The 20277-nt window shown below is 38.6% G+C and overlaps 3 protein-coding genes across 4 annotated transcripts; 2 read left to right on the forward strand and 1 right to left on the reverse strand.

Annotated features, from left to right (window-relative positions):
- The first annotated feature begins 295 nt into the window (after positions 1–295).
- LOC117996247 (tetratricopeptide repeat protein 27) lies at positions 296–11085 on the forward strand. Its single transcript, XM_034984288.2, has 12 exons — positions 296–472; positions 560–936; positions 2055–2313; positions 2702–2936; positions 4169–4393; positions 6244–6415; positions 7621–7696; positions 8046–8220; positions 8899–9085; positions 9659–9834; positions 10380–10527; positions 10818–11085. Exons 1-12 carry the CDS (start codon positions 412–414, stop codon positions 11082–11084), a joined length of 2358 nt encoding a protein of 785 aa, XP_034840179.1. The 5' UTR covers positions 296–411; the 3' UTR covers position 11085.
- Positions 11086–11998: 913 nt separating this feature from the next.
- Rbsn-5 (Rabenosyn-5) lies at positions 11999–17012 on the forward strand. 2 transcript variants are annotated; one of them, XM_034984433.2, is made up of 6 exons: positions 11999–12509; positions 13216–13378; positions 13844–14058; positions 14920–15114; positions 15807–16067; positions 16766–17012. In XM_034984433.2, the coding sequence occupies exons 1-6, from the start codon at positions 12087–12089 to the stop codon at positions 16838–16840; spliced, it is 1332 nt and encodes a 443-aa protein (XP_034840324.1). In that variant the 5' UTR covers positions 11999–12086; the 3' UTR covers positions 16841–17012. The 2 variants fall into 2 exon arrangements, with proteins under 2 accessions (XP_034840324.1, XP_034840325.1); XM_034984434.2 differs by having other exon boundaries at positions 13231–13378.
- A 108-nt stretch (positions 17013–17120) lies between these two features.
- Positions 17121–19355, reverse strand: LOC117996371 (dynein axonemal intermediate chain 4). The gene has a single exon (XM_034984427.2). It carries the CDS (start codon positions 19328–19330, stop codon positions 17126–17128), a length of 2205 nt encoding a protein of 734 aa, XP_034840318.1. The 5' UTR covers positions 19331–19355; the 3' UTR covers positions 17121–17125.
- Between the last annotated feature and the right edge of the window lie 922 nt (positions 19356–20277).

Below are 20277 nucleotides of genomic sequence, written 5' to 3' on the forward strand. Positions count from 1 at the left end.
TTTATGTTTTTGGTAGGAATTTATGGTAAGGACAAAATATCCCTATTAATCTGTGGATAAAATAGGTATAACTTTTGTTGGTAATGCTATTTTTAAACTGTTATATCAATTTATCAAAGATCACGGATTTATCACAGGGGATAGGCTAAAAGAAAAAGGCACAATCTAATTTTTGCCCTTATGTCCTTTAGAAAATAGTGAATCGGAAACTAGCTCAAGCTTATTGAAATTTTCGTATGCGTGTAAGAGACAACACATTTCAACATAACTATAAAAACCACAGTGCACAGTTAAATACTCTGTGTTCACATGTTTTGTTTTCATTTTCATGTGACTTTTATTCAAAGGTTATGTTTATTTAATCAATTTCAATTAATTTTATTTCAAACTTAGGAGGTGATTTCTTTTAAAATGACTTCAAACGAAGAAATTCTTCATATGTGTAATTACGATGATCAAATAAGTGATGCAGGTAACGTTGCATTCGTTTTAAAATAAATTATTATAGGTAAGTCGTATTTTTAAACAAGCTAAGTTTATTAATATTTCTAAATTGCAGCCCCTGATATTGTCAAGAAGCTATGGTCAGGTAAATGGGCACTAGAAAATACTGATTTATGTAAGGAATTTATGTCCAGTGGGCTCGAAATTGATGCTTTAGGAATTCACTTGAAAAGTTATCAAGATGATAAAATGAAAAAGACGTTACATACAGCAGTATGCTCTATTCTAACGTTTTGTGAAATAAATTGGAATCCTCACCCTGAAGAGCTGGAGCTAAATAAATATTTAGGTGTTGATTGGCCTCAAGACGTGGATGTGTTGTTAAAGTTGCAGCGTGACTCAGAACCTTTATACACAAACATTTTATATCCAGAGTTACTATACTTTTCTTCACAAATTTTCTCTGCACTGTGTGCTGTGGAGCAAAATCTGGTGAGTTCTACTTTCAGGTTAAGGTCTATAGAGCGTACTTTGACTTTACTTAAAGTTACAGTAAGACAGAGATATAATTGATATAAATCCATCTCTTTTTTTCTCCATCTCGTTCCAGTCCATTTATCATTAATATTTTTAAAAAAAATATCTTTTTTATTCAAATAAACTTTTACAAGTACTTTCGAATAGTCGGATGCATCTACTATTTCCTAGTCCATCCATCCATCTTGTTTTAACTGTGTCTGTCTATACCTGAGAAGTCAAAGTGTGCTCCATAGACTAGAGTCTTATTCTTTCGAGATAATGTGGCTAATTCCTTTGTACACAATCTCTAAACTAAACTAAAATATCACGTCTAAATCTATTGCTATCCCTTTCATTATGTTTCTTGCGGAAAAGGAAAGCACTAGATTTAGACCTGTTAATTTAGTTTAGTTTAGAGATTGTGTACTAGAGAATCGGCCCCATTGTGTCCCTAATATATACGTTTGGTGGGAGGCTTCGGCCGTTGCTAATTTGCAACCCTACCGGCAAAGCCGTGCCGCCAAGTGATTTAGCGTTCCGGTACAATGCTGTGTAGAAACCAAAGGGGCATGGATTTAATAAAAACTGCATCAAGGGCTAACTTGTATCTGAATAAAATAAAATAAAATATTTATCAAAAAACTGTTCTGCAAAAAAAAAATAACGAGCTTAATGCACCAAGTAATGTTATTCCTGTAACTATCTTCCATGTAGATTTAGGTTTTTAAAAATTCTGTAAAAACTCTTTGATCTTCCTGCATAAAATGTAGCATAAGTTCATCTCCAAGATGTAACCTATCTCTTACATTTCGTCAAAATTGGTTGAAGGGATGGACTGTGAAAAGCTAGCAGATATACATACTTTCGCATTTATAATATTAATATGGATTTTAGCATTTAAACTATCGTGAGTGATTTTCATTATATATAATATATCACACCCGTTATATACAATACAGGGCGCGCGCGGCGCGCAGTCTTAGCAGCGGCGCGTGCGCGAACTGACTCCCTTTGTGAGAGGACCCCAGATGGGTTTGAAACTAGTCGGACTAACGTTGACTAAACATGTGATTTTGATGTAACTTTTTCAGGTTAACCTTTGGTGGTGTTTCCGCAGCAAGGTTACCCATCAGAGGGCCCTTGAAGACACAAGTGCAACTCTTTACAATGAGCTGGAACTAATAATTGCCAAACTATACAATGTTTCGCAAATACTGGACAAGCCTCGGTTAAAGATACTGTTGTACTTGGAGATAGCGCAGGCATACCTAATGTACGGGAGAGTGCAAAAAGTTGAAGAGTACTTGTTGAAAGCGAGAGAAATCGCTGGATTGAAACTGGAGCTGACTGGTAAGTTAGTGTAACAATGTGTAACAGTTAGTAATGTGTAAAAGTTAGTGTAACAGTTGTGTGAAGGCACTATGTTTATCACCAGTGATACAAATAGGAAGTGCAGTGTGGGATGAGTAACCCTTCAACATTATCATGATACTAGCTGATGCCCAGGACGTCATCCATGTGGATTTAGGTTTTCAAAAATCCTGTGGAACTCTAATTTTCCAGGATAAAAAGTAGCCTATGTTACTCTGCATCCTTTCAACTATCTCTACGCCAAAAATCAAGTCAATTGGTTGCTTAATTAGGGTGTGAAGGAAGGACAAACAAACACACTCACATTTATAATATTCGTATAGATGGATACAGCTGCGAGTTTATTTTAAGGTTTTTTTTCTTCTAGGTGTGTTAGGAAAGCGTACAAAGTTCCAGCAAGAAGCACTAGCTCAATTAGCACTGTCCAGTGAGCTAGACTCTGGTATAGACCGTCCGCCTGCTGAGCAAAGTCATGGCGACTCCAACTTGCCTGCAGAGGTCGAGTTGCAGGACGACGTGCGACTCAACAAGATAGCCTTCAGCGAAAATATAGTGCAAGCTGACCTGCCTAGCTTGGAACAGACACTATGCTTACTCACTGTGTGAGTATTTTATATCCTTACACTTAAGTATGAGATCTATTGGAGCGTACTTTTTTTTTTTTAAGAATTTTAGCCATATTAAATGACTAATATTCCCCTTTCCTCTCCAATTAAGCGTCAGGCTTTTGCTAGGAGTAGGTACGACAATAGTGCAACGGGCGGGGTTTTCGGTTTTCAGCCTATACCGGTTGAGCTATTGAGGCTCTTAACTTTGACTTTGCTCAGACTTAAGTTTCATAACAGAGACAGATTTATGCCAGTAATATAACTCTGACTTGTTTTAACAGTGCCTTAACGGTGATTACGCACTGCACTTCCGTCATCCGAGTTTCTCTCCGTCATCCGTGAGAATACTAGCAATTATCTACGACATGTCATAAGCTCCCATACGTAACAAAAAGGAATGTATTTTTACTGATTCGGATTAGATGAGTGCGTAACCACCGTTAGTCTGAGCAAAGTCAAAGTGTGCTTTATAGATAACCTTAGACCATTAACACAGTGTAAACACACATATAACACTGGGGATCTATCTTTTATTGGTCTGTGGTTGATATCAACTGACATTTGCCCACTGTAAAAAAGCAATAAGTGTTTTTGCTTGGCTCAGACAAAAGGTACGTACTACTTACTGTACTGTAAATGTACCATACTGTCCATAACACCCTGAGAAATACATTTATTTTGTGTTCATCTTCAATAGATAAAAATAGAATGATTTCTGTTTAAATAAACTATTACAATGCTTTTGAATCGTTATTAACATTAGTCAAATAGTCAAATAATTTATTCAAAATCCATACTAATATTATAAATGCGAAAGTGTGTCTGTCTGTCTGTCTGCTAGCTTTTCACGGCCCAACCTTTTAACCGATTTTGATGAAATTTGGTACAGAGTTAGCTTATATCCCGGGGAAGGACATATGCTACTTTTCATCCCGGAAAATTGATGAGTTCCCACGGGATTTTTAAAAACCTAAATACCACGCGTACGATGTCGCGGGCATCAGATAGTAGGTAATAAATTACACTTTTTGATAGTCGATTGTCGGGTCATTGGTTCAGTACCATTGAATCAGTGGTAAACACAGTGACGACAACACTGATGTACCTCTTCCAAGTTGCCTGCTTTCATCTTACGTTGCTACATCACTGATCAGCAGGTAAGATTGCAGGTAAGTTGGCAAATTGAATGCCTAATAAATCTTGATTTTATTGAATATTTCTTATAGCCAATACATCCAAAAGTCTCAGCCCAAAGACGATCTTCGCGACGAGGAGATAAAACCTTACATAGAGGCGATATTATTGCAGAAGAGCGGGCCGTGGTCGACCCGCGTGGCCGCTCTGCTCATTCGGTGTAAATTAGAGGCGAATCATAAGCGCACGGTGGAGCGCGCGATGCTGCAAGCTGAAGCTATTGTTAATGACAAGTCAGGAGTTGCCGCTACTGGCCGGTGAGAATACTGGGTTTAAATCTGGGTTTGTCTGGTGGGAGGCTTCGGCCATGGCTAGTTACCACCCTACCAGCAAAGCCGTGCCGCCAAGCGATTTAGCGTTCCGGTATGATGCCGTGTAGAAACCTTAGGGGTATGGGTTTAATAAAAACTGCCATACCCCTTCCAGTTTAGCCCGCTATCATCTTAGACTGCATCATCACTTACCATCAGGTGAGACAGCCGAGTTTCTTGCTGGTTCTTCTCGGTAGGAAAGGCATTCCGAACCAGTGGTAGATGCATCCGACTATTCGAAAGTACTTGTAAAAGTTTATTCGAATAAAAAAGATTTTTATTTTATTTATTTATTTATTGCAGTCAAGGGCTAACTTGTATCTGAATAAAAAAAAATTAAAAAAATTAGCACGTGCCTGTAACGTCTATCACAACATGTCACCTATCGTATTAACTAAACCTTAGAATAGAATCGGTACCTACCCATATTATAAATGCGAAAGTTTGTTTGTTTGTTGGTTTGTCCTTCAGTCACGTCGCAACGGAGCAACGGATTGACGTGATTTTTTTGTCACTCTCCAGGGTATAGACCTGGAGAGTGACATAAGTTACTTTTTATGCCAGAAAATCAATGAGTTCCCACGGGATCTTTATACCTAAATCCACGCGAACGAAGTCGCGAACATCAGCTAGTAGAATATATTTTATTCAAGTAAACTTTTTACAAGTGCTTTTTTACGTTCGTTTTTAAGGTTCCGTACCTCAAAAGAAAAAACGGAACCCTTATAGGATCACTTTGTTGTCTGTCTGTCTGTCTGTCCGTCTGTCTGTCAAGAAACCTACTTACTTCCCGTTGACCTAGAATCATGAAATTTGGCAGGTAGGTAGATCTTATAGCTGACATTTGGGGAAAAATCTGAAAACCGTAAATTTAGGGTTGCATCACACAAAAAAATATTTGTGGTCATAAATTAATAATTAGTATTTTCAACTTTCTAAGTAAGATAACTATATCAAGTGGGGTATCATATGAAAGGTCTTCACCTGTGCCTTCTAAAACAGATTTTTATTTATTTTTATGTATCATAGTTTTTGAATTATCCTGCAAAATGTCGAAAAATTCGACTGTAGTACGGAACCCTCGTTGCACGAGCCTGACTCGCACTTGGCCGGTTTTTTACCTTATTCCCACCTACTATAATTTAGATATTTAGTATGTTTCGTTCGGAGCATGTTCAGCTAAGTGCGACACGAGCGTTGGTGGTACGCCGGCGTATGCAAGATTGGAATCGTGCTACGGTGGCGAGTTTCTCACTAGCTGATGCCCACGACTTCGTCCGCATGGATTTAAATTCTTCAAAATCCCGCGGGGACTTTTTGATTTTCCAGGATAAAAAGTAGCCTACGTGTTAATCCAGGGTATAATCTATCTCCATTCCAAATTTCATCCAAATCCGTTCAGCCGTTTTTGCGTGATTGAGTAACAAACATCCAAACATCCACACTTTTACATTTATAATATTATAGGATATATGATTAGGATTATGTATTTAACTAGTTTATGCCGCATTTTTGTCCGCGTGGACTATACAAATTTCAAATTTCTATTTTACCCTCTTAGGGCCGGAATTCTCAAAAATCCTATCTTATTTCTAACTTATGACGTAGACATCTGTCTCATCATAAGATAAGATGTTTCCTTTCAGCCCGATCGGTCTAGTAGTTTGAACTGTGTGTTGATAGATCAGTCAGTCAGTTAGAGTCACCTTTTCCTTTTAGGTTCCTCTGCCAGGGCACAGGTTCTCATGATGATGCTGTTGGAATTCGTAACTTGCTAACAAATATTTTGTCGTTAGGTTATCATATCTCTGGGCAGCCGGCCTGCCGCCCGCGTGGAACTGGCGCCAGCAGTTGGCCGACCTGTACCTGAGCCTCGGCCTAGTGAAGGCAGCTCTGGAGGAATACCAGAAGCTGCAGCTGTGGGAAGACGTTATTGTGTGCTACACTATGTTGCAGTTGAGACATAAGGTAAATATTTGACTATACTTACTAGCTGATGTCCGCGACTTTGCCCGCGTGGATTCGGTTTTTAAAAATCCCGTGGGAAATCTTTGATTTTCCGGGATAACAAGTAGCTTATGTCACTCTCCAGGTGTCTATACTATAAACTATATAACTATAGTCTAAAAATTGAAAAACTTGAATTTTCGTAATCAGCACATTAAAAAAGCTCAAAAATATAGGTAGACAAGAATCTCATGAAAAATGCGGAAATGAAATTTCAAACTTAGCAACACTGTACTCTGTAAATATCCTCTGTACATAGCACTCTGTGGTGAATCACAGATATACCAGATATGCAACTAGCGTGGCCCCCTCAGTCCCTAGCCTAGTATACTGCAACCCACCATTGCACAATACCTTCAAAAACAAAAAACAACAAAACGAATTAATTATTTATTTACAATACTCGTAGCTAGAGTAATAAAGGTAGATACAGGAACGTTTGCTTTCTCATTCACACTAAAAAGAGAGCACAGATAAAGTTACTAATGTGATAAACAGAGACGCAGCTAACCTATTTTTTGTTCCTTATCGTGTAACTGGTTTTTTTCAAGAATACATACAACTTACATACAAGGCATGCAACTTTAGTTGCGAAACAAACTTTGAGAATTCGTGGCGTAATTGTATTTCTCATGAGTTATTTACTTGTTTTCACATAAAAAACGTTTAATACAAATATTGTTGATCGGTTAATACAATTATTGACTACTAAACAATGGTAATAATTGTCGTGTCATTCATCGTTACGTCGTGCTATCGCTATCTCATACGCGGTTACACAGTACTTAAATCTACCTATTAATCTATCTACGACAATACTTGAGTCTACATAATCTCACTTCACGTTGTTTGCCAAAATCTCACATACAAATACATTTTGGCAAACAAAAAAAAAGTGGCCACGGTGATAAGGACAAAACATAGGTAATCATTTTGTCACGTTCTAATAAGAGCTTAAATGCATTTAGCTATCTCGCTCTAACAGTAAGTGTTACAATAGGGCTACTTCTAAAGGGCTATTCTGAGTCGTGAATTTATTAATATTCACCACAGAGTACTATATACATAAGATATTCATAGAGTACAGTGTTGCCAACTTCGGAATTTCATTACATGAGATTCTGGTCTACCTGTAACACCCAAATGACAGAATATTTCTGTTTCAGGCCGCAGAAGTAATCCAACAACAAATAGACATCAAACCAACCGTCAAATTGTATTGTCTTCTTGGCGATGCTACTGGTAAGAAATCTTATATAATTTTTTTTGTGTGGATGTAGATTTTAAACCCTGTGGGAAGTCTTTAAATCTAAATATATAAAAGGAAAAGGTGACTGACTGATCTATCAGCACAGCTCAAACTACTGGATGAATCGGGCTAAAATTTGGCATGCAGATAGCTAGCACGACGTAGGCATCCGCTAAGAAAGAATTTTTGAAAATTCAACCCCTATGGGGGTGAAATGGGGATTTGAAATTTGTGTAGTCCACGCGGATGAAGTCGCGGGTATAAGCTAGTTTAGTATAATAGTGTTACCTGAAAAATATCCTGCCGGCTCCCGTGGATTACATAACCTCTATTGCTTGGCAGATGACGTCACCTGCTATTCCAAAGCGTGGGAGTTTTCTAACCACAAGAGCAGTCGCGCGCAACGCCACTGGGGCAACTTTCTGTTCGACCACAAGAAGTATGACGAGTGCATCCCGCACTATGAACTGTCTGTCGACATCAATTCCATACAGGAGAGAGTGTGGCTCAGATTAGGGTGAGACATGAATCTATTTCTTTTGTTTTTTTTATAGTGTTGGATGTTATTAGAATCTTGTTCGATATAGTGGTGCTTAGGTATTCATATGTACGCACACGATCTGTGAACTAAACTGAAACGGTGAAAGTGTAGTGGTACCCTTTTTCAGAGGGAAAATTGTGAAAACGATAACATTACTTTTAAACTAATTTTAGTTAGATTTGGTTTAGTTAAGAGATTGTGTCCAACCGATTAAGTACCTAACGAGAATTATGCAACCATAGAAACAAGGCTTAAGTGGTCGAATTAATTAAAATTGTTAATTCCGTTGTAATATTCCAATATCTACCATTGGGTAGAATAACATTGTAACTAGCAACATTGATCAAAATGTATTACTTTCAGAATATAAACGGTCGAAATTAATCAATCTATCTGTAATCTTTCAATACTTAGCGACATTATTATATTGTGTCCAAAAATTCCATTTTTTTTTTTGGAAATACACGTTTTTGACGTTACTAAGTGACTTGTCGACATTTCACAGATAGGATTGATTATAATAATTTACAAATAAATACAAATACAAATACAAATTACAGCTGTAAAAGATCAATTCTCAAAAAGTTCGTACCACTTTTTAACTTTTTTTCTATCAAACTTACCTATATTAGCGAAGCATGTATTTTCTTGTAGATATGCAGCTCTGATGACTGAAAACTGGGAGCTTTCGGCTAAGGCCTATAGGAGGTACACTTACCTGCAACCGAACACGTTCGAGGCGTGGAACAACCTAGCGAAGGTGTACGTGAAGCAGGGAGACAAGAACAGAGCATACCGCGCGTTGATGGAAGCGCTCAGATTTAACTATGACAACTGGAAGGTGAGAAATTATGGTTATAAATAAAACTGATGATGCCTGCGACTTCGTCCACGTCTGTTTAGGTTTTTAAAAATCCTGTTGCAATTCTTTGATTTTTCGGAATAAAAGTAGTATTTTTCGGAAAAATCTAGCAACCCAGAATATTTGATTTTCATTAAAAATTCGAATAGAGAATTATTCATGTTTGAGTGTATTGATGATATTTGATTTTCTCTTGATACACACAAACTGTAGTTAATTTTTGAAATACTTAATTCATGAAGTGTATTAGGCTGTCTTATTGGGGTTTATGTTTACATAGTTACGTATTTGAAATCCACCAAAAGCATACCTATTACCTGCTTATTTTCTTATCTTAGGCTGAGATCTATAGAGTGCACTTTGACTATGCTTAGACTTAAGATTGAGTTAAAACGAGACAGATTTATGTGAGAGTTATACATCTGTCTCGTTTTAACTCAATAGATTTCACGCTTAGTCCTGATAGACCAGGGTTCAATGAGATAAATTTTGTAACTGATTCTTTTAGTAGGGTTCACATTTAGCCTTAATACTGACTGATTTTTTTTTCAGCTATGGGAAAATGTAATAATAGTGAGCATGGACACCGGCCACTTTGACGACGTAATCCGCGGATGCCATCGCATACTCGATTTACAGCACAAATTTGAGGATGTCGAACTGTTGTCGCTGCTTGTTAGAGCCATTATTAACGATGCAAAAGATGCAGATGGCAATAGTGTTGCTAGGTGAAAAAAGTATTTTATTATTTGGCAGGTTTTTTGCGTATTTCGTTTTGTTTTAGCATGCTTGCTCTACTATCAGTGCTTAATATTCTAGCCACTTTTAAAAGCTGCAAGACTTCATCACCGGTCACTTATTACAGAACTATAGGATTTTGAGAATCGCGTAGACTCTAACCCCTCTCATTGTGAGAGAAGGCCTGCGCTCAGTAGTGAGCCGGTGATAGGTTGATGATGATGGAAAAGTATCCTATATAGCCCTTCAGAAGCCATATTACAACTAACCGCATACTTTGTTAAGCTAACGACAGAGGAATGTGCAGTGCTCAGACAAGTCGCCAAGCGCTTACGAGCACGAAGAAATCAACATTGTAATCTTCTGTTTTTGTGGAAATTAATAAATTGTAAATTACTATCATACATGTAAAAGTATTGTCTGAATTGGTTCAGCCATTTTAAACATGAACAAAAATGAAAAAAATGGGTGTGTAGTTTTTGACAAGAGGAGAGTTCAAATATTTTAGTTTTATTTTTATAATTCTTTGTTTCAGATTGCAAAAGCGAGCTCTTGAGTTGTTTGGAAGGATCACGTCTATACATCAAAATAAGCCGGAAATATGGCAGTTGTATTCTGACCTAAGTCCTACCTATTTGTTAAAAGCCCAACGTTTACTCAAAGCTTATAAAGGATTTACTCTGGTAAGATTTTTTTTGTGTGTGTTTTTACAGGTTTTACTACAACCGAGCATCACCGAGAATTCTCCGGCATGCAGGTTTCTCGCGATGTTTTTCTTCACTGATAAAACAAGTGATATTTTATTGTTAACACATATCTCCGAAAAGTTAGACGTATATACCCAGAATAGAATTCCGAACCCACTGAATAGGAAACCGATGTCTTAAATCTAAATCACTACACTATCACCGCTTACACTTATGGTATCATCGTCGAAATGGTTCATTAAAAGGCTTTATTTTAATTGTTTCAGAGTGGCAACTGGACAAACAACCCAGAAACGTGTAAGAAAGTAATCGAGCTAGCTGAGAATCTCTTAGAATACAGCTTAAAGGCAAGACATGAGGCTGAAGAGAAAGACCACCTCCAAGCAAATCAACAGCTGTCCTCCGCTCGGCTGACGGTACAGGCAGTCGTGCGGGCCGCAGAGAGACAGGGTTGGCCTGAAGTACGGGATATGGTAGAGGAGTTGAAACAGTTGTATGATAATGTTACGGAATATATGAAATCAATTATGTAAATTTTGTTTTATTGCTTACACTTTCTCAAAAAATAAATTTGAAATAGTTAAAAAGCTTGTTATTACAAGCTTGAAATCGTCATAGTGTATCTACTATAGCGTCGTTCACTCAACAGCAATGAACGAAGGGTTGCGAAGCTAGAGGAAGACCCCGTGTGGACGGACGAGATCAGATGAGTCGCAGGGAGCCACTGGATTCAGGCGGCGCAGGACTGCGGCGTGTAGAAGTACCTACAAGATACCTATGTCCAGCAGTGGACGTCTATCGGTTGAAAAAAACAGTACTTACCTAGTTTTATAAATATACAAGTTGCCGGCTGTACTCACGTGGAAAGTTAACGTAAGCCCGACTAGTTTCGAATCCATCCAGGGTCCTTTTTCATAGGTACTCAGCTCCATCTCAGCCACTCACAGAGGTCAATGCAGGCCACGACGCGTGCGTCACGCAGTCTCAACTGCGACGCGTTTGCGAGCTGAGTGGCTATGATAAAGAACCTTGGATGGGTTCGGCTTGAACTAATCGACTTTCCATGTCAATACAGCCGAAAACTTGTATATTTATAATGGAAATCACTCACCGTGGTTTAAACGCTAAAACAGTAATTACTTAGTTTTATTTTATTTTCGACCATTAGTTGCTTTTTAGTAAAATTAGCAGAATCTAATAGCTCGTGCATTTTTGAGGGTGGCTTAGTGCATTTTTCGGAAAGCACTGAGCAACACTGGTGGTAACTGATATTATTGGTCTGTGTCCATATATTCAATGTACTCGGAGCTTGCTCTGAGACTCTGTTGTCTGCCGTCTGTGTCTATAGTGATTATATACTCTTTGGCCAGAGCCGTAAAATAAATTAAAAAAAAAAAAAATACTCTTTGGAGTCTTTGGTCTAAATCAAATCAAACGTCATTGGTCTGTGATTGTGGGTGTTTGTCGTAAAAAATAATTAAAATAAATTAATTTGATAGAAAATGCCTAGTTTAGTGCCTAAGTGATGCGCAACAATGGCAGCAGCTAACGACGAAGAAATCCTAGAGGGCTTCCTTTGCCCCATATGTAAGGCGGACTTAAAATCGGCGACGCAACTTACGAGCCACTTTGAGAGCCTGCACCAAGAAGAACAGGATGTTTTGAAATCATTAAAGGATATATTCGGTAAAGCGAAGAAAGTAATATTGAATGCTGACGATACCCATTTGAAAGAAACCTTTGATAGGGCGTTAAAGTTGAACTCGCAAGAATACTATCCATATTATGAAGAGCAGACGATTGGAGTGTCTCGGAGCTCCACCGATTACTTCAAAGCTGTGCGCTCGGCTAGATTAGAGAGATACGCGACTGAAACTAATAAATTATTGATAAGGTTAGATAAATTAGTGTGTAATATGCCCAGTGAGCCAAACCAAAGGAAGCAACATGAACAAGAAGTGAGTCATCTTATTGTAGTATATTTTATGTAAAGTACAGCATGTGTGAAACTTCTAGCTCACTCCAAGTAGTTGAAGATAAAAATTATGTAATTCTGCTATTGTTACATCACTTTCCTTGGTGGTGTGTAAAAAAAGACATTCAATACACCCTGACTGACAATAATTATTTTTCTTTTTACTTGCACAATAGCTCTGTCAATAAAGATTGAGATTTTAAGCTTACTTCTATTGTGCTAAGAATTATGCAAGAATATACTTATCAAAGTGCCCCTATGCCCTAAATCCTTCTCATTCTAAGAGGAGACCTGTGTCCAGTAGTGGGTCGACTATGGGTTGATCATGAAGATACTAATTATAACTTTCCTTTATTAAATTAACAACTTAGAATTTATTAATCTAATTTGGCTAGTGTGGTAGACTGCAAAAACGATTCTCATTCTGAGAGAAGACCTGGTAGTGAGCCGGCGATTAGTTGATGATGATGCTTCAACAGCTTGCAGTACGCTGCAGAAAATAATGTACCTCAGCCTTTAGAATGACATTTCAGCTTTGTAGCGTGTTGTCTCTGTCACTCATACCTATATGATGTTTTTTCGGTCTCAACGACAGAGACAGTGCTCTACAAATCCGCTATCTCCTAAAGGTCGATGTACATTATTTTCTGCCGCATTTATGTATGCCGCATGTGTTTGAATAAGAACAGTTTCTATCTTTACAGGTTGTACCATGGCTAGATGGGACATCAGTGAAGCTGTGCCCCAACTGCGCTAAAGCCTTCACTTTGACCAAGAGGAAACACCATTGCAGACTCTGTGGTTCCATTCAATGCCATGACTGCTCTGTGTTTTTAGACTTGAATGTTGCCAGTAAGTTGTGTGTTTTACTTTCATTTATTTTTCAGAAGAGTCCAGCTGCGCGATTGCGGTAGAATGACAGCTTCAATATCACGATCGCAATCACCTCTGATTGGTTTACGCTCGCTCACTATTGGCTACAATGCATTCTTGCAACAAGAATAGCACAAATTCAGCCAATCACAACAATTGAGATTGTAATAATGATTGATGCAGGGTGTACGAAATTGCCCTACTGACTCACCCAGTGAGTGAATCATCAATGCTCAGCCCAAACTCAATGTTTGCACAGAGATTTCCCTTTATAATGTGTACAAGGAATAAGGCTAGATTTCAAGGAGTTATGGAGTAACATCAACAAAAATCATTCTCTTTTGATTGATTGAGATTGAATAGGAGACGGAAGTCTTAACCACTTGGCTATCAGCACTACATTTTTCTTTATGCATATGTATGTAAGTTATTGTAATATTCTAGGAACAATAGTGGACCCATCAGCGCCCCAAACGTCTCAAGAGCATGAAGTTAATGAGAAGAATGGTTTGCGCCTGTGTGAGCATTGCTACAAGCTCATAGAGCTACGTAAACAGGTGCAAGAGAATAGGAATGCTAAAACTGCGCTTATGACTGCTTATGAACAAATGCGATCTCTTATGGACCAAGCAAAGCCAGCTGTGGCTATGTATGAAAAGGTACTGTAACCAGAACGCTGGCAAAAACGAAGATTACTGATGATTATACTTACCTATATGATACCACAAAAAAAACGCGAAAAAAATAATTTTTTTTTTGTAAAATCCATCCATATAAACTCGCTCCAGAAGCCGAGTAGACCGCCCAGGTTGCCAAGGGCTAAAAAGTAACCTATATCCGACCGTCTCTAGGACACAAGCTATCTCTACCAAATTGTTCAAACAGATAGCCTGTGAAAACGTAGGAGACAGACAGATTTTCGCATTTAAAGTATGGATTATGGATAAGTTTGTTAGTTAATGAGTTTGTATGTCTATGTACATTATCTCTGAGTGATAGAGGCTATAAATGATATCGCATAGATAGTGATAGAGGCGGGCAAAAGCTAGATAGCTATTATGACGTAGCCATCCGCTAAGAAAGAATTTTTGAAAATTCAACCCCTAAGGGGTGAAATAGGGGTTTGAAATTTGTGTAGTCCACATAGATGAAGTCGTGAGCATAAGCTAGTAAGTACCTATTATAAAAAGGATAGATTTGTATTTGTAATCGATAAACTCTGAAACTACTGAGCCGATTTTAATAATAATTCTTTCACCATTATTAAGCTAACTTATCCATAAGTAATAGGTCATATGTTTATTATGTATATCTTTCTCTGAAACTGGAACAATCTACTACTCACTACTCTTGGAACTGGAACTAGGCTTCACCTACACTGACAGCCGTCCTAGGTAGGCTATGAAACAACTAGCTATCTTTGATTTCGCGTCACCCCTAGCCTAATATTTGACAGATGTCGATTCAGGATCAAAACCGAGAGTTTAGTTCCTCTGACACTCATTTTTGGGTAATTTTAGATGTGTCAAAGTTTATTCGACGGGGAAACAACCTACAACCTGTCAGACGTGAATGCCATGCGAGGCCGCATCGGCAAGCTGGCCGAAGGGATTGACTTGTTGAGCAAACAGATTGTGGGCTTTCCGGCCGAGACCAACACGCGGCAAGCGAAGGTGCAGGAGCATATAAGGCAGGCTGCTGCTATTTATATTAAGGTGAATATTAATATTAAGTTTTCCATTTAGCTGAATGGTTAATGAACTCAAACTCAATTCATTTATTCAGAATTGGTAAAATTTTACGCTTCCTGATTGTCATAAATTTTTATTTGTAAGATTATATGATATAGTGGTGATAATTAATACGTACTTAAAACTAAAGCTACGAGGATTCCGAACAGGCCCAGGTCTGAGAAGAGCCCACAACAAACTCAGCTGGGTATTCTTTTTATTATCACCACAAAATTATTTATCTAAACTTATTAGAACTATCACATAGCCGTAATTAAGCAACTCATTCCCAAGCTTGCTTTCATTCAAATCAAATGAGTGAACTGAAATCCGAAAGGTTGGCGGGTCAAAACCCACCTGTTGCACTATTGTCATACCCACTCCTAGCACAAGCTTTACCCTTATTTGGAAGGGAAATGGGGAACATTAGGCATGATGAATTCTCCTTTCCCCTAATATTCTTTTCAATAAAATAAGATTTTTAAGAAAGTTTTTTAAATGGGTAAGAGTCTGTTGATATGGCAGCTTAATTTATAGTCTTTTTGGTGTATTTTCTAAGGTCAGTTTAAACTATAAAATATTCTTCATGTATTATATTTTTAACCTATTGTAATAATTAAAGGGGGTGTGATATTGTGTTGTGTTTACTGTTTTGATTTTAATGTCTTAATTTTTAGGAGAAATTGCTATCCTTACGAAAATTACCAACTGAGGCGCAAATAGAGGAAGTTAGAAGAGAACGATACGAACGCGCTCAGAAGCAAATACAGCTCGAAAGGGAGAGAGTAGAGACAGAGAGAGAGTGGAGGAGTAAGGTAGAGTCGAGCGGGAGTCGGGTCAGTGGCCCTGACCATGATGACGATAACCCTTTACTGGAGCAGATGAATATCATACGAGCCTATATTAAGGAGGCACGGAAGGAGTTGAGGTTTGAGGAGGTAAGATGTGACATTTATACTCATTCAATTAATTGTGTGGACACAATGAAATGGACGTAAATACAGTACGCGGTAGAAAGTAATGTACATCGACCTTTAGAAGGAGAAAGCATTGTATCAGTCGTTGAGACCGACAAAACGTGATACATATAGGTATGAGTGACAGAGACAATGCTCTACAAAGCCGAAATGCCATTCTAAAGGCCGATGTACGCGGCAGAAAGTCATTACTTTCTGCCGCGTATATCGGCGATACATTTATACAAGTACGCTGGAAGACGTGTGCCATACAAAGAGACTGTTATTTTTTGTGCCGATTCGAAGCGCCCTACCAACCGAACATTTAGTTCCGAGTACGCTCACGTGACGTTCTCTGCTGCTATTCAGCGCTAAAATGGCGAAAATCAAGTTGCTTCAAGAACAGGTTATTGAACTACTTGCTGACATCCTCAGACGAGTATGCGGAATGGTTGAAGCAGTCATGACTTCAAGCTGTGACTCCAAAGCGAACAACAATCTTTCTTTCCTCGTTAAACACGAATACTTAAGCTGTCGGACAGCTTCGAGCAATTGCTGACTTCTCGAGCTTTCTGTCGACTGCTCTAGCGCAGTTATTCTCTTCCAATTTTCATATTACATCCGCAGTTGAATTGTCAGTTGCCGAATAAGCCGCGCTCATAAAAATTCTTTGTCCGCAGGTGGCGATATTAGAAGCCAATCTGAAAGAACTCAAGAAAGAATACCAGCTCCAAATGCTCTCATACAAATCCTAGTCATTTCTAACTATTATTCATGGCTTTTCATAAAAATATTTATGATTAGATATATTCTAAGCATGTTTTTTTATTTAAATTAGTTATTGTTATAACGTAATAATATTTATTATTATAATATTTAATTCTTACCGTCTCTAGTAGATTTAAGAATAAAGAGTCACAAATTGCATTGAATGGTTTAATTTTTTTGTTATTTAAGTAGTTAAAATAAATTATGTTTGAATAAAATCTAAACATTTACATACGCTTAACTTTGAGACTTTTACCATTATTATTAAATACTTATTTAGCAAATTTCCCTCTAAACTTTTCTAGTTTCTCTAATTGTTTGAGCATTTGTGGTCGCGTACACAGAGTCTTCTTTATCGTCTCATCCAATAGTTTTTTCTGGTAAAATGGAGGTATTGGCGTGTCCTCCAAATGAAACGTATGGATACGTCCCACCGAGTCCCCGACAAACACGTTGTCACCCGAGGGAGAAAACTTAATGAATGTTAATACTACATGACTAGGGAAAGTGTATTCTGCACACGGCATATGGGTTTTCCGGCGAAGGTCCCATATCGATAGCACGTTACCGCTCGCCGACAGAATGATAGTAGAGCTGACCGGACAAAACGCCACGTCGGACACTGCGGCCGGGCAGGTCATCGTCAGTATAACGTCATGCATCCCTTCTATCCAAAGTCTTATAGCATTATCCGCGCCGCACGATACAAGCAGCGTATCCATAAACGGCGAGAACTGCATATTGTAAACGGGCCCCGAGTGCGCCCTGAAAACATCCATGTGCTGATTCAAATAGTGTGTCGAACACTTGTGGATACAACCCTCGTCAGTCCCGATAAAATAGATGTGATCTATCCTAGGGTGCCACTTCATGCACAGCGCGGCCGGGTACCTGGTGATGGGCACGTCCTCTTTGATACACTGCTTCGGCGCTTCCAAACCTTTCATCTTCCCCTCGACCGTAGATATCCGCATCAAGGGCGTGCAAATAAAGTCATTAGTTTTCGTACTCGTAAACTTATTAATTCTGCCATCTTGACACGTCACTATGACGTATTCGTTGTGCTTGTCGATAGCGCGCCAATTCGTCGTCCAAATGGGCTCGAAGCAAGGATTAGTGTCGCGTTTGCTCGAAGCGATAGTTTTGACGGGGTAAGATGTTACGTCCAGTATCAATACGTCACCGTTGGTAAAACCACACGCCAGCCAATTGGGATTTTTCTCTGAAAATGCTAGTGACGTTAAAGGATCCTCGAACCGGTACAGCCTCTCAGGTTTACAGGGGTTCTTAGTACACCATACGCATACTAAACCAGGATGATTTTCAGCATAGGTAAACTTTCCGTGTCCGACGGCTAAAATGTTATTATTTTTGGGATTGAATGAGATGCCAGTAATCGGTCTATTTTCTGTATCGCTGCATTCGAGGGTCCAAAGAGGTTTCATGGAGTAAACATAGATCAGATCTAACGACAGTGGATTTATCCTTATGAGACCGCGAAACTTTTTCTGCGCACTCGAGTACTCCAACGTTGCCAACACACGCTCAGTTAGAAGAACTGCATCTAAAAACTCCGGCCTGGTTGATATTTCATCGAAAGTTTTGCCTCTTCTTTCAAGTTCAAATTCATATGATGTGTCTTTTTTCTTACGCAATAAATTGGGGGCAGCAGACTGGTACATGACCATTTCGTCTGGTTCTTCCTTTGGTTTTATTTTTGCTAGTCTCGCGTACGTGTCGTGCATGTCCCACATAGAGGCGAATGCGATAGCATTTTTCTTCTGCGGCCGAGTGGCGAGGGTTTGTCGTGTTTGCGTAATAAGCTCGTTAGTTTGTGTTTCTTCGTTCACCATTTTTCGGTTTTTTCCTTTACCGACCGTTATATATTGATAGAATTCGTTCTCTTCCTCCACAGCGGCTCCTTCCGGAGTCCCTCTGTCGTATGAAAAACTCGGTAACTCGTACAGAAAGCATGTTTCAGTTTCCTTCAATATGACAAATATTTCAGGTGGGTACGACATAATTGGCAATCTTTTTGGCAAATAAAAAGCTGAGGGAGCTACGTCTAGTGCGTGATCATCGGATACGAATCCCTCTTCCGTATTAATTGTGTGGTCGATATGAATATCGTCAAGGGAGATCGTAGTGGCGTAAAGTTTCATGCTCGAGTCGACGTCGGATTTGGATTTCTTTGATACTTTGATAGTGCTGCGGGGTGCACGGGCGCGCACTCTGGTTTCAAAAGCTGCGTGGGAGAATGTGTCTTCCATTGTAACGTAATCGGGATCGACTATGTTGTCTGGTGTGCAGTCTATATCATCTACAACTACGCTGAAAATATCGCGGTTTTCCATGAAATAAAAGGTGGATTTACTAATTTTCGATGCGGAATCGGAGATACTCATTTTAGAAACTGATTCGGATGTAGCGAGAGTGCTGAATTCCCCTGGAATCATGGAAGTCTCTTCGGTCTCCATGATGAATGATTACGATGCACCGGATGCACTACTTAGGTATAGCAATAAAATGATAAGCTTTAAATTATGCTTTAAATAGTTTCTTGACTATTTTTATTTTATCTTGTCTTTATTGACAAATGACAAAAAAAAAATTATTGTCAAGATTTTGATCTTTTTTCTGAAAAAGGTACTTACCCTAAAATAAGCAATATCCAAGGACCTTGTAAAAGTAAAGCGAAGATTTCATGAACACATTGTTTATTATTTACTAGCTGATGCCCGCGATTTCGTCCGCGTGGATTTACGTTTTTCAAAATCCCGCGGGAACTCTTTGATTTTTCGGAATAAAAAGTAGCCTATGTGCTAATCTAGAGTATAATCTATCTCCATTCCAAATTTCAGCCAAATCCGTCTAGTAGTTTTTGTGTGATTGAGTAACAAACATCCACACGTTCACATTTATAATATTAGTTGGATTTATTCAACGGTTTACCTTTGGAATGGGTGGTTTTGACTTTTGCCTTACGTTTGTATATTAGATACCCTATTCGAGCCATGATTTATAGGATTTCCGTACCCGAAAAGTGCCAACGGGCTACTTACTAAGACTCCGCTGTCTATCTGTCAGCGGGTTGTATCTTGTGAACCGTAATAGGTAGAGAAGAGACAATTATAATATTGTTATTCTTAGTTGTACCTATATAAGTATAATATTATGTAGGCAACCAAGATAATGTAAGGTTTCCGTGGCAGTGAGCAGTGAGCACCGGGGAGGAGTTAGTGTAGCATATCGCACACAGTGTCGTCGCGCTTTGTTAAGCGTGCTTCCTCTTGAGTTCAACGGTTTCTGTACCATCTACATACGAGACGAGTCTCTATTCTTGATTCATTTACTAAACACGCCTTGTAGGTACTCAATATGTGTTTTCAATTAGAATCTTGGGCCGGGCGTAAACTTTTACACA

Source organism: Maniola hyperantus, chromosome 3, assembly GCF_902806685.2.
Source record: "Maniola hyperantus chromosome 3, iAphHyp1.2, whole genome shotgun sequence".
In the NCBI taxonomy this organism is placed as follows: domain Eukaryota; kingdom Metazoa; phylum Arthropoda; class Insecta; order Lepidoptera; family Nymphalidae; genus Maniola; species Maniola hyperantus.

Excerpts from the sequence above, each read along its gene's own strand:
- Rbsn-5 (XM_034984433.2), top strand. The coding sequence starts at position 12,087 with ATGGCAGCAGCTAACGACGAAGAAATCCTAGAGGGCTTCCTTTGCCCC. Across the intron at positions 12,510-13,215 it reads GGAAGCAACATGAACAAGAA|TTTCTATCTTTACAGGTTGT; the intron begins GTGAGTCATCTT and ends GAATAAGAACAG. Across the intron at positions 15,115-15,806 it reads CTGCTGCTATTTATATTAAG|GAGAAATTGCTATCCTTACG; the intron begins GTGAATATTAAT and ends CTTAATTTTTAG.
- LOC117996247 (XM_034984288.2), top strand. The coding sequence starts at position 412 with ATGACTTCAAACGAAGAAATTCTTCATATGTGTAATTACGATGATCAA. Across the intron at positions 2,937-4,168 it reads ACACTATGCTTACTCACTGT|CCAATACATCCAAAAGTCTC; the intron begins GTGAGTATTTTA and ends TATTTCTTATAG. Across the intron at positions 9,835-10,379 it reads GATGGCAATAGTGTTGCTAG|ATTGCAAAAGCGAGCTCTTG; the intron begins GTGAAAAAAGTA and ends TCTTTGTTTCAG.
- LOC117996371 (XM_034984427.2), bottom strand. The coding sequence starts at position 19,330 with ATGGAGACCGAAGAGACTTCCATGATTCCAGGGGAATTCAGCACTCTC.